A 12,093-nucleotide genomic window follows, 5' to 3' on the forward strand; every position below is an offset into this window, starting at 1 on the left:
TTATCCAGTTATGACTTTCAGTTATTTTATACAAGTTTCTTTGATATTCATGCATTTATATCTTTATATATATTTGTTCAGTTACGCAAGTATACTCATCAGTATATTTATTCATGTTTATTGAGTACATTGTATTGAAATATAGCCAAAATATCGATTTATATCCCTATGTATTTCAAAACGGGGGTTATTATGTTCTAACTTGTTTTTAAGAACCTTATTTTTGTCCACTCACAACTTTAAACTTGTTTTTCGCCCCCAGGCCGTAGAAGTACGAAGGAAACCACTCGGGCCATCCTCCCAGCTTCCGCCTCACCACCATAAAGTGTAGGATCTCGTTGTAATTTCTTAAAGTTCTGTAAATTTGTAGAAATGCTCTGATATCTGGTTGAAACCGAAAAACTGGAGTTGAGATCTGTTATTTGAGATATTCTGGCAGTTGGTGTGGTATTTGAGCTTGTTTGACAGGTGGAAGACTTTGGGTTTGGTCAAATTTCAGGGGAGACTCTGCCGAATTTTCGGCAGAAGTCTAAGGGAAATTTTAAAAGAATTTGAAACGAGAAGGGTAAAAAGGTCTTTTGTGCCCGGCATTCGCCAGGTGTCGAACACGCACAGGATCCGGCTCGGATTCCAAAGTGGAATTGGGATCGAGTCCTGTCATCACATTTTTGAAAAAAGCATACGCTTGTGTCTTCTGAATTTAACCCTTTATGGCTTCCTGATGTACTAGCTACTGACAAGTTATCTACTTAAATAAAGTAAATATAAGTGAATAAAACATTGCATCACATTAGCTTATATCGAACATTTTAATTTTGATTTAAATAAATTAAAAGAAAGTAAATAAGTTGCAATTCCAGTATTTTTTTTATTTTTTTATAAAAAAAGCAATGTGCTAGACTCCCTTAACATGTTTAGTATATTATTGAAATTGTTTAAATACAAATAGACAATAAATAAATATTCACTCAAGCAATAACCTCCTATGGTTAAAATGAAATTTATTATAAAAGAAACAACTCACATCATTATGCATGTACATCTAACCATCATACATGCTATGCATGTGCTCTATGTTGCACGGATGTGCTGAGAAACAGTAAGGAGTGGAGAGAAGGTCGAGATTAAAAATTTATGATAAATTACTATGCCACCCTTATTGTTTAACTCAACTTGTATTGTATACAAGATGGATATAACTGTCTTTTTAATCAATTGGGTTGAAAAAGAAAGTTGTCTTTTGAATATGTAGTTCGTAATCTCAGCGAGATGTTTGATGGTCTAAAAACAACATTAATTGGATACTATCAAATGCAATCTAATTATATTTTATAATCCAATGCAATTTAATTATACCTTATAATCCAATGCAATCCAATAATACTTTATATAAGTTATAATCCGATTCAATTCTAATTACCAAATATGACCATGGTACGGATTAAGGTATGATTACTCCCTAATTTTTATTGGTAAAGCTATTATTTTTATTTTTATTTGTTAGTATAAAAAATTTCTATAAATATTTTTACGCCGAAGAATCATCATTCCTTCCTCAAGTATTCCCTCTCCTCTCTCCTCTCTCTATCTCTAGGCTCTATATATAGTTGTTTACTCTCTCGCTGCCCACTGCGTCAAAAAAGCTGCTCAAAAGCTTCCTTTTCAATATCAAAAGTTTTAACAGTGTGAGAGAGTCTGCGAGTCTGTGACTGTGAGAAAGAAAGGGCGTGTTTGGTTGGCCATGGACGCGGAAAGCAACCAGAAATTACCAGTCTCTAGCTCTTCGCAGAGCCAAGAGAGGCTTAAGAAAGGCCCCAAAATGACCAGGAAAGGAGCTTATGCTGCCATTTCCTACATGGCTTCCGCAGGTTCCTTTCTCTTATATATTCTCCATTGCCCATGCCAGCTTCTTCTACCTTGTCTCTTTTTGTTCTTTTCAGCACTAATGCGTGTATGATCGGTGTGCCATTTTTTTTCATTTTTTTTCTTTGTATGGTTTGCTCTGTTTGGTTGATCAGAAAAGAAAGGAAAAGAAAAGAGTTTTGGAATCTAAAAAGATTTAGGTTTTTTTCTTTTTCTTATTGATGTGATTAACATAATAATTACTGTTAGGCTGAGTGAGGAGGTGTATTTTGTTTCCTTGGATAAAAAATACATTATATTTGTTTATATAGCATTGTATACAGTGACGTATATATGTACATTTGGTTTGGGTTTAAATTGTATACAGTGAATAGGCAAAGGTTAGGACATAACTGGGAGAGGATTTGTGGGGTAGTTATTGACTAAAGGATCTTTGAAGAGATAATGTGGTGGGGGCCTTGGAAGACAGAAGGAACTTATGGTGGACGCATTGATGTGGTCAATTCCATAAATAATGGAGCAGTGAGTCAGTGACAGTGAAGGGACAGAGGAGACTTTCTGGTTTGTTGTAAGCTTAGACAAAGAATTAGAAGTAAGTTTAACTTTTGCACGGCCATTGTTGAAGTTAAGAGCATGCCTGTGATCAGGTGATATGGTATTGTAGTAACTGGTAGTGGGTGATGTTGGTTTTGAATTATGCAGATATACTTTTGACTGGAAGGTTTTGAAAAATGTAGGACTCAGACAAACAAAGGACTGTTGATGAGATAAAAATAATTGAAAACGAAGAACTGTTAATGCTCTGTTTTTACCTGCTTATACTTGTTTTTCTTTAATGGGGTTTTCAGCATTGCTCTCTCAGTGGTATGTGATGTCAGAAGTGCACTGGTCGCAATTGTTTGTGTCTAGTTTCTGTTACCTACCTTTCAAATTTCAATGTATTGGTCAATAATTGTTCATGAAGGCAGCTATTCATTCTGCAGTTCTCTTGATAATGTTCAACAAAGCAGCCCTGTCTTCATACAATTTCCCATCTACAAATGTCATCACACTTTTCCAGGTAGCATATTTGCTAATTAAGTTGGTTTTTATATGACTTTTCCAGGTAGGACATTAGCTAATTGAATGGTACCCTTTTTTTTTTTTTTTTTTTTTCAGATGCTATCATCATGTACATTGCTTTATGCAATGAAATGTTGGAAGATTATTTCTTTCACAACTGAACCACAGATCACTACAAACAATCCAGTAACTCTGATACCATTTAAGACGTTGGTTCACACTCTTCCTCTTGCAATATCCTATTTGCTTTATATGGTAGGTATAGTATGGATAATCTTTCACATTTTTTGGCTAGACATTGTATACGAGTTTCCTTCTAATGATGGATATCTATAATTCTTATGGTGAAAGTTGGTTACAATGGCATCAGTGCGTGGTATAAATGTTCCCATGTACACCACCCTCAGACGGACTACAGTTGCTTTTACAATGATTGTTGAGTATATTTTGACAAGGCAGAAACATTCATATCCTGTTGTGGGCAGGTACGCAATCATTTACTTTTCCTTAATAGTTTTGTGATTAGGTCTGTGTTGCTAACACCTTTAATGGAATGCATCCAAGGACTTCATCAGTGTCGGGATAATTATACTTGGCGCAGTTGTTGCCGGAGCTCGGGATTTGTCATTTGATGCCTATAGTTATGGTGTTGTTTTTGTTGCAAATATCTGTACAGCAATATATCTTGCTTCTATAGCTCATATTGGTAGTATCTTCGTTCTTCTGTCATCTTATGCCTCATTTATTTATGCGAGACTTGGGTATTAGGTAATATTATTAATACATAATATGTTTTAATCATGCAGGTAAGTCCAGTGGTCTTAGTACCTTTGGCCTAATGTGGTGCAACGGTGAGATAAGTCTAACAGAAATTTATATGTTCACCTTGAGGTTCATTTTTCCATGAAAAATGTACTCTGGTTGAACTAACTTTTTATAGAAATCTGTTTTCTGTATTGTTGTAGGAATAATATGTGGACCAATCTTGCTGTTTTGGACCTCAATCAGTGGTGACCTAGGAAGGATGATAAACTTCCCGCATTTATTCTCCCATGGGTTTCAGGTGCTCCCCTTTCATGAGAAGAATTGTCATTCGGATAGTACAACCGCCAATATTCTTCAGATTCTTCACTGTTTGCTATATATATACTCTCTCTCTCTCTCTCTCTCTCTCTCTCTCTCTCTCTCTCTCTTCTGTATGGTAATTATGTTGGTGATTTTACATTGCCTCTACTTCTTCAAATTCAAACTGGTTGTTAATGTTCTCGTTCATAATGAGCCAGACATGTTTCTGTTTACTTGGTATTGTTAACTTATTCTCAAGCTTGTCAACATGTCTGTCTCCTGGTTGGTCTGGTGCTTAAGCACAAAAAACATCAAACGGAATTCTAGTTTCTCATAAAAAAGAGAACAGTATTTTAGGCTCTAGCTGTTCCATACAGCCCTTGTCCTTGCAGCACTTGGAAAGTTTTCTTATTAATACATGTCGATATGTAATTCCACTTTGATTTCATTAGCCTACAACCTTCTCCAACAGCTCCTTGTTAGCGAGTTCATAATATGTGACAGAAATTTGTGAGTGTCCGTTTCTTTAAAACTTGTACTTCCATTTTTTCTTCTCCATCAACTCACTCATTTTGGTATTCTATTTTGAGTACTTTGTATCAATATCTGGGTCGGATGCATCTTGTAGTTCCTCTGTAACTAACTTATGATTAACTACAGTCCTTTCTCAAAGAAATATTAGACTGGTTCCAGAAAACTACCTTTTATCTATATTACTTTGTTTTCCTTTACTGGAGAGCACTGCATATCTGCCATTGCCATCATTGGAATTTTTTACATGTGTGAGTTGAACTTTCTGAATTGGAATGTTTTGCAGGCTGTGATGCTTTTTTCCTGTGTTATGGCTTTTTCAATAAATTATTGCGTATTTTGGAATACAACACTCAATTCAGCTCTCACGCAGACAATTTGTGGTAATTTGAAGGTGTGTAACTCTGTTCGGAACTTTTGCCACCCTGACCATGCCGACAATTCAAGTGTTGGTCATGTCATATTGATATCATATAGTTGTGTTTTCTTGAAAATGGCGCATTGCTGTTGAGTGTAGAATGTCAAGTCAAGTGGCTTCCATGTGGTTGTCACCTTTAGGTGAAAAATTCACCAATATAATATTTCTGCAACATCATTTCTTGTTCAATTAAAAAACCCGTAGAGGTGATGGCCCAAACGATACCGGCTGGGGGCCTCACCCTGTCAGTTTTCCCAATGATCCATCAAATTGTTTCAAAACTATCCCAGAAGTTTAATAAACATAGAGCACAAGATGGTGAGAATTTTCAAGTGGTATTCAATTATTACAGAACAGTCATTAGGTTAAAGTGTGTTCAATTTTCAATTTGCTACTCCAAACTGCTGGACTTGATATCAGCAAATAGTTGTTTACCTTGAACTGACCAAAAGGATAGGCAAATTTCCAGTTTTGTGATAGTTTTATCATATGCATGCTACTATTGTCTCTCATCAATCGCAGCTCATCCCTGTACATGCTATTTTAGGATCTTTTTACAGTTGGACTTGGCTGGTTACTGTTTGGTGGGCTCCCGTTTGATTTGGTAAGCATAAACTCCCATTAGCCTGTAATTCCAGCAATGCTCATTACTGACAGTGAATATTTTGCTTGCTTTTCATGTGAACTACTGCCCTGCTTTACCTCAAGTTGAATGTTGCTGGCCAATCTCTTGGTTTTCTTGGGTCCTGTTTATACGCTTACTGTAAACTCCAAGGGAAATAAGAAGCAAGCATGGCTGGCTGGTTGGCTGCATCAAGTCTTTCCTTGATAGAAGAGGTAAAGTGCTCCAATGACTGGGAATGGCTGCCTGCATCAAAATTTGATTTGTATCCTCATGAGGAGGTTTCTTAATGAAAAATAGATATAGTTTCTTTATTAGCTACTCTCAAAAGATTAAAAATTTATCAAATATTTGCACAAGTTCAGATTTCACCTAATTAAGGTCCCAAAGTAAAGACAATTTTGTCATTGGAAAGAAACAGCCAGTGGCAATTTGCTAATCAAGTAGATTTGACGTCTCATTGGAATAATTTATACACGATTTTTATTTATTTATTTGACGGACAGTAACTTGTAGTCTTTTACTCACTTTTGAACAGAGAAAAAGGCTCTCTTGTTCTTAAAGTTGTGAGGGGTTCTGAGAATTTGCGGAGCCTAGTGGTTACCATATTTTGTACAATGACGTTAGTGAATGAGCTTTAATCAGTGAGGTATAGGTCGGGTCGTGCAACAAATGAATGGCTTGACAGGGATGGCTCAACTCAGCCTCAGGTGATGAGCTTTTGTCCTTGTCCCCACTGCCGACCCGTTTCGTGTTGGGTAACCCGTAAAATAGTTTGGAGGTCGTAGGAGCTTCGCTTGCATGTGGCGAATTTGGCCGAATGAATGCCATGCATGATTGAAACATAAATGATATTCCCCCCTGATATTTGCAAAAGCATATTTCGTTCTAGCTCTCTAGGCAACAGGCCAGCTGCTGGAACAACTATACACAAAGCAAAAAGAAAAGAAAAGAAAAGAAAAGGAAGTGGCGTGTAGTGTGGGAGGCAAGAAATTAACAACAAAAAAAGAGAGAGAGAAGAAAAGTGATTTCAAATATTCTGTTTGAAGAAAGAAAAAGAAAACTGTTAAGAAAGTATGTTTGCTTTCGAGATGAATATTAAAAGGCGAATGCAACATGGCATTGGCCCCCCGCTTAGGCTGAAAGAAATCTCTCTCTCTCTCTCTCTCTCTCTCTCTCTCTCTCTCTCACACTTATGAGTAGACCATGGATGTCTCTTTGTCTACCTCTTTAATCAAGACTAGTCTCAAAAACAAAAAGACCATAAGACCAGCATTCAGCTGACTTCTGACCTTGGAATTCATATTTCTTCCTTCACCTATAATAATAATAATAAAAATAAATTAATAATATTGCTGTTTCAACTATGCATATGATATGATATGCATAAGCTGAAAAAGAAAACGCAAACAAATAAACAAAAGAGAAAATAAGCTGAAACTAGGGAAAGGCTGGCAGGCAAAATAGAGAAGAGAGAGCAGGCGTAGAAATTCATTAATTGCTTTTGACCTCCTCTCTCTCAGTCTCAGTCTTAGTTTAGACTAAAGATATTGGGGAGAGAGAGAGAGAGAGAGAGAGAGAGAGAGAGAGAGACCTAGGATCTGGTGTGGAAAGAAATTAAAGATGAGCATTTGGAATGGTTTAAGGCGTGGGGGAATCTGTTTGGGTAGTGGCACGCGAACTTGTTATCGCCCCAAATAATGAGAGAGAGAGAGAGACTTTTTACTAGTTATAATTTTGAGAGAGTTTTAATTAATTAAATAAAAGGGTAGGGGGTGAGAGAGGAGGAGGGTTCTTTTGCACTTCCCAAAATCTGCAAAGAGAAGAAGAGAAAGGCAAAGGATGGATGGCCCTTGAAAAAAAGAGAAGCAAATAATTAAGTATGGGAAGGTGAACGGGGAAAGGGTAGACAAAACCAAGGAAAGTGTCCCCCAGTGGAGGCCCAAGGCAGGGCTTCTTTAGCGCCGGTGTCTCCGCTCCGGGTTGTTGCCTACTTCGCCTATTTTTTGCTGCTTCTCTCTCTCTCTCTCTCTCTCTCTCTCTCTCTCTCTCTCTCTCTCTATAAGTGTGTAATTGCTTGCATGCTAATTAAACAAAACTCTGTCTGTTTGTGTCTTTGTTTTTGTGTACGTGTGTCTCTCTCTTTCTCTCTCTAAGCCAAGTGTGCATTTGTGTTGTGTGTGTGAAAGATATAGCAACTTTGTACGTACTTCTTCTTTACCCTTCCAAAAACTTATTCTTTTTAGACAAAATCCCTTCGCTGACATTCTGCACTCATGTTCCCAAGATTCCCCTTCTCTCTCTCTCTCTCTCTCTCTCTCTCTCTCTCTCTGTGAAGACTGGCTGCACATATCATCTTCTCTTTTGACCCATCTTTTTTGGTTGCATTCACTAATTAGGTTAGCTTGACACAGTTTGCATAATAAGAGGAGGTCTATATACTGCTACTTTAACCCACTTAACACCTTATCTTTTTCATCCTACTTTCTGTTCACCATTTGATGATGCTGAAATATATATATGGATTGAAGGGCGACCCACATTTTGGTATCGATCGGTTTGTATGGAAATAAAGAAAAAGAAAAAAGGTTTGTTTTATTTATTATTATTATATACATGGCGTACAATATTATTATTACATATAAGCCAAGCATCTTATTCTTAGGTTAATTAATTAATCACATATTGCAAGCATGGCATACAAAATTGAAAAGGGTGGGGGCTAAAATATTAATAAAATTAGTAGAAAGAGAGGCACAATCAAAAGGAGTTGTTTGGGTTTTTTGGTGGGAGAATATTTTCAGGTGCATGCGCAGGGGAAGGTGTTTGATTTATTTGAGTACAAACTAAGCATGACAAACCCTAAAGTAAGTGTTGCTCCCCATTGACATCATTCCACTCACCTTCTTCTTCTTCATCCCTTCCCATCCCGAGGCAAAACCTACCAGTATACATTCTCTGCCTCTCCACCCCTTCCCTCCTCACTCCTCACTCTCTCAGCTCTCTCTCACAAATATCACTTGTTTTTCCCTTGCTCATCTTGTGTGCCATACGTTCATATCTCTTTCCATGAGCTCTTTATTTCTGAACCTCTTAGGTTGAATCCTTGTAGAAACTCTGCATATTAGGTTGTTTTCTATTGCTGCATGTAATGTTTGTATCATGCATGATTCTAAAATCCCACTTCAATTACTATTGATTTTTTTTTTTAATCCCTTGATTATATATACTTAATTCCTATAGCGGAGTATAAAAATGTTATTGCCCTATGCATTTGAATCGATGGTGCCATTTGGTTATATTTTGAAATCCAACAGACCCACTACTGGCTCAATTCCACACCTACAATCCACTATACCTTGACCTTCCACTTCACCAACCTATCAGCCACCTAAATTTAATTTCTGTAAAAGGATATTTACCTAAAAACTACATTATCCGATGATCACTATTGTTCTTTTTTAATCAGTTAATTGATTATAATTTGGTTCGAGGGACATGGGCCCATATTTGGTATTCTTTATTCAAGTACTTTTGCTCCTTTTCTTAGGTAAGTGGCAGCAGCCCTGCTTAAAAGGCAAAAAAATCGCCACAAACTCCTTAGCTAGCCCACATGTTTTGAACATCTTGACGTGCTTTCGGGGTCACGGTGAAATGAAAGAACATCTGCTTTATTGCTTAGCTGTTTTTTATTTATTTATATATATATATATAAATTATAAGAAAGATCATTCGATGGATCGATATGCATGTTGGGGAAGCAAAAGAGAAAGCGATGTTGGTGAGGTTCAATCCGAAGACAGATTTACACATGCCCGCTGCCGTAAATTGATCTCAGATTGAGCCGCGCCAATATCACTTTCTCAACTAATTGTTGCTTCTTCTTCTTCTTCTTCATCATCATGATCAATTGATTTCCTCTCTCTAACATCATCTATACTATATATGTTCTTAATGAAGTGACTTGTTGCATGATGATATTGCATATGTGTTAGTTTAATGTTAATTTCTGATCAAATGTGCACAACAGGTTAATTCGAACTTTTGATCAAATGCATGTGCACTTTCTAATGTAAGATACATACGTTTCTTATATGTGCAGTACTAATTACTTCTTCTTTCTTCCTTTGTGATCCCCAGCAGAGATGCTGCATGCTATACTTCATTTCTGATTCCAAGCAGTCCTCTCGATCTAGCTAGAGATCGATCACAGATATGCAATCCCTCTCTCTCTCTCTCTCTCTCTCTCTCTCTCTCTCTCTCTCTCTCTCTCTCTCTCTCATGTAATTTCTTGTGATCGGTGGAGAGAACTTTAATGACTTTCCCTTCATGTACATTAATTCTGTTAACTTGTATTCTTTGACAATTAATAGTCAGTCAAACAAGTCAACTCTTTTACTTTTCATAGACGAATTGTTGATCAGGTTGAACACATTATCATATAAATCAAAAGTCCAATAATGTTTGATTACATCTCTTATAAGCGTAAGTTGGTGTGACGACCAACTCAACTCACAGATTTAAAAATATTATCTGTACTGTATTTGAAGACAAAATAAGCGTAATGAGAAGAAGTGGGACTTCATGTCGTCCACGGGTAGCAAAGAAAAAAAAAGACAACAGGAAAGTTATTGAATCATCAAAGAATATGTAAAAATTATTCGGTGGAAGGCTATAGTTCTGGTCGGTGTCGGTTTTCATAAGTTGAGCTTAGTTCTGTTTTTGACGTTTCTGTTTGTAACCCGATGCTACTTGTTGTGCTGCACAGCTTCTTAGATCTGTAACCTAACCGCTTTCATTTTTCATTAGAGCATTTGGCCAGCCATGATCAGTTTGGCATATGCAACCACCCCCACCCGTACTGTTAGTTTTTAGGGTAAAACTTTGACCTTTAAACCAATCCCTTGGAATTGGTTATTTTAAGACTCTGTGGCCCAAAAATATAGCCTAGTCTGTAGGGGCTTTAGAAATTGATGGATTTACCACCCTCCCTATATATTCTGAAATATCCTGAGCCTTCATTCAACTCAGACGCGTTACAAACAGCTTTGGTTTCTCATATTTCTCTTAGCTAACTGCATCAAAGCCTACCAACACATTTATTTATTTATTTATTTTGTAACTAGCTTGCAAGTGCATTCATCGGAGAAGAACCATCCATTTCGTTTATAGGGTACTTCACTTCTCATCCCAGGCCGAGGAATTTAGATTTCTTGTTGGATATATAATTTTGTGTTCGTATGAAATGGAGGTGGGTACTTGGGAACCGGAGTTGACCAACGTCTCCGCCTGCACCCTATGTGTTCCGGCATCAATTTCCCCTGGACGGCTGCTCAGCGCCAGCGTTGGAAAGAGTCATGCCTACCAAAAGCTGCCCCAACAGCCCCTTAAGCTCTTCGTTATCAAATTGGACGGCTCTAGCTTTGGTAAGTAAATTAATACATATATATGTTCATGCTTTCTAGGTAGGTTTGTATGTAGATGTTTGATTTAGTCGTGCTCATGATTTATTTATTGTAATTAATCTTTCTTCTTTTGAATAATGGATGTAGAGGTGGAAGTTTCGAACACGGCGACGGTGGCCGAACTTAAAGAGGCAGTGAAGGGTGTTTTTAATCAGTCACCAATAGATGAAATGATTTCATGGTACGCACGTATACGATGTGCATGGATTTGGGTTTATGTTTAGAAATTCGTAATTAGATCTGCTACAGGTTGCACAGCTTCATAAAATATTTTGATTTAACAATTCAAATTTCTGATCACAGGTCACATGTGTGGGGTCATTTTTGCTTATGTTATCAAGGCCAGAAGCTTCTCGATTATAAGGCATATATCCGACTTTTTGGAATCAAGGATGGCGATCAGGTTGAGATCTATTTTATTTTTTGTCATCTTAATTTTAACTTATATATCTATTTAGTGGCTTAATGATCGTATTGTTGTGATTAAATGTACAGATATGTTTTGTGCGGCATGTTTCAATTAAGTATGAGGGCCGGGTAAAGAGACGAATAAGGTTGTGGAGGAAAAGGATATATGACAGCCCTGCCTATGAACAGCTTGTGATGAACAATCATTACACGTGACGAATTGCCATGCAGTATTAGGCTTGTGGACACGAATGCTTCCACAGATGACAAATCTGATATTCCTTCATTCTATTTTTTTGGTTAGTCATTGTGTTGTTTATAGGTGTAGTAGATTCACAGGAAAATTGTAAATTGTTGAAATAACATGGTTCGATTGTGACCAAAATCGGAATCGATAAATGTTTCAAGCACCAACGATGCCATGGAAATTTAATTAGGAGACTTATAGAAGGGTAGGTAGGCGATCAAACATGTTGATGAAAATGTCTTACTCTGCATAATTGTAGAGCTAGCCATGAGTTTGGAGTCACTGCAGAACTCATTAACTTGGACTAATATTCTGCTTTGCTTTGATACATTTGTCTTTTTTGTGTATAGCTAGCTAATTGGACGTAGATCTCATGTACATGTACGTTTGACTCGGTCCATCTATTTTTATG

The 12,093-nt window shown here is 37.0% G+C and overlaps 2 protein-coding genes across 2 annotated transcripts; both read left to right on the forward strand.

The window, feature by feature from the left end:
* Positions 1-1,637: 1,637 nt before the first annotated feature.
* Positions 1,638-5,937, forward strand: LOC117635020 (UDP-N-acetylglucosamine transporter UGNT1-like). The gene is made up of 10 exons (XM_034369345.1): positions 1,638-1,868; positions 2,847-2,923; positions 3,022-3,180; positions 3,277-3,410; positions 3,501-3,631; positions 3,732-3,776; positions 3,891-3,988; positions 4,808-4,915; positions 5,487-5,543; positions 5,648-5,937. Exons 1-10 carry the CDS (start codon positions 1,742-1,744, stop codon positions 5,720-5,722), a joined length of 1,011 nt encoding a protein of 336 aa, XP_034225236.1. The 5' UTR covers positions 1,638-1,741; the 3' UTR covers positions 5,723-5,937.
* A 4,263-nt stretch (positions 5,938-10,200) lies between these two features.
* On the forward strand, positions 10,201-11,980 carry LOC117635773 (U11/U12 small nuclear ribonucleoprotein 25 kDa protein-like). Its single transcript, XM_034370134.1, has 4 exons — positions 10,201-10,987; positions 11,114-11,207; positions 11,330-11,429; positions 11,522-11,980. The coding sequence occupies exons 1-4, from the start codon at positions 10,807-10,809 to the stop codon at positions 11,648-11,650; spliced, it is 504 nt and encodes a 167-aa protein (XP_034226025.1). The 5' UTR covers positions 10,201-10,806; the 3' UTR covers positions 11,651-11,980.
* Positions 11,981-12,093: the final 113 nt, after the last annotated feature.

This window comes from Prunus dulcis, chromosome 7 (genome assembly GCF_902201215.1).
Source record: "Prunus dulcis chromosome 7, ALMONDv2, whole genome shotgun sequence".
NCBI classification, from domain to species: domain Eukaryota; kingdom Viridiplantae; phylum Streptophyta; class Magnoliopsida; order Rosales; family Rosaceae; genus Prunus; species Prunus dulcis.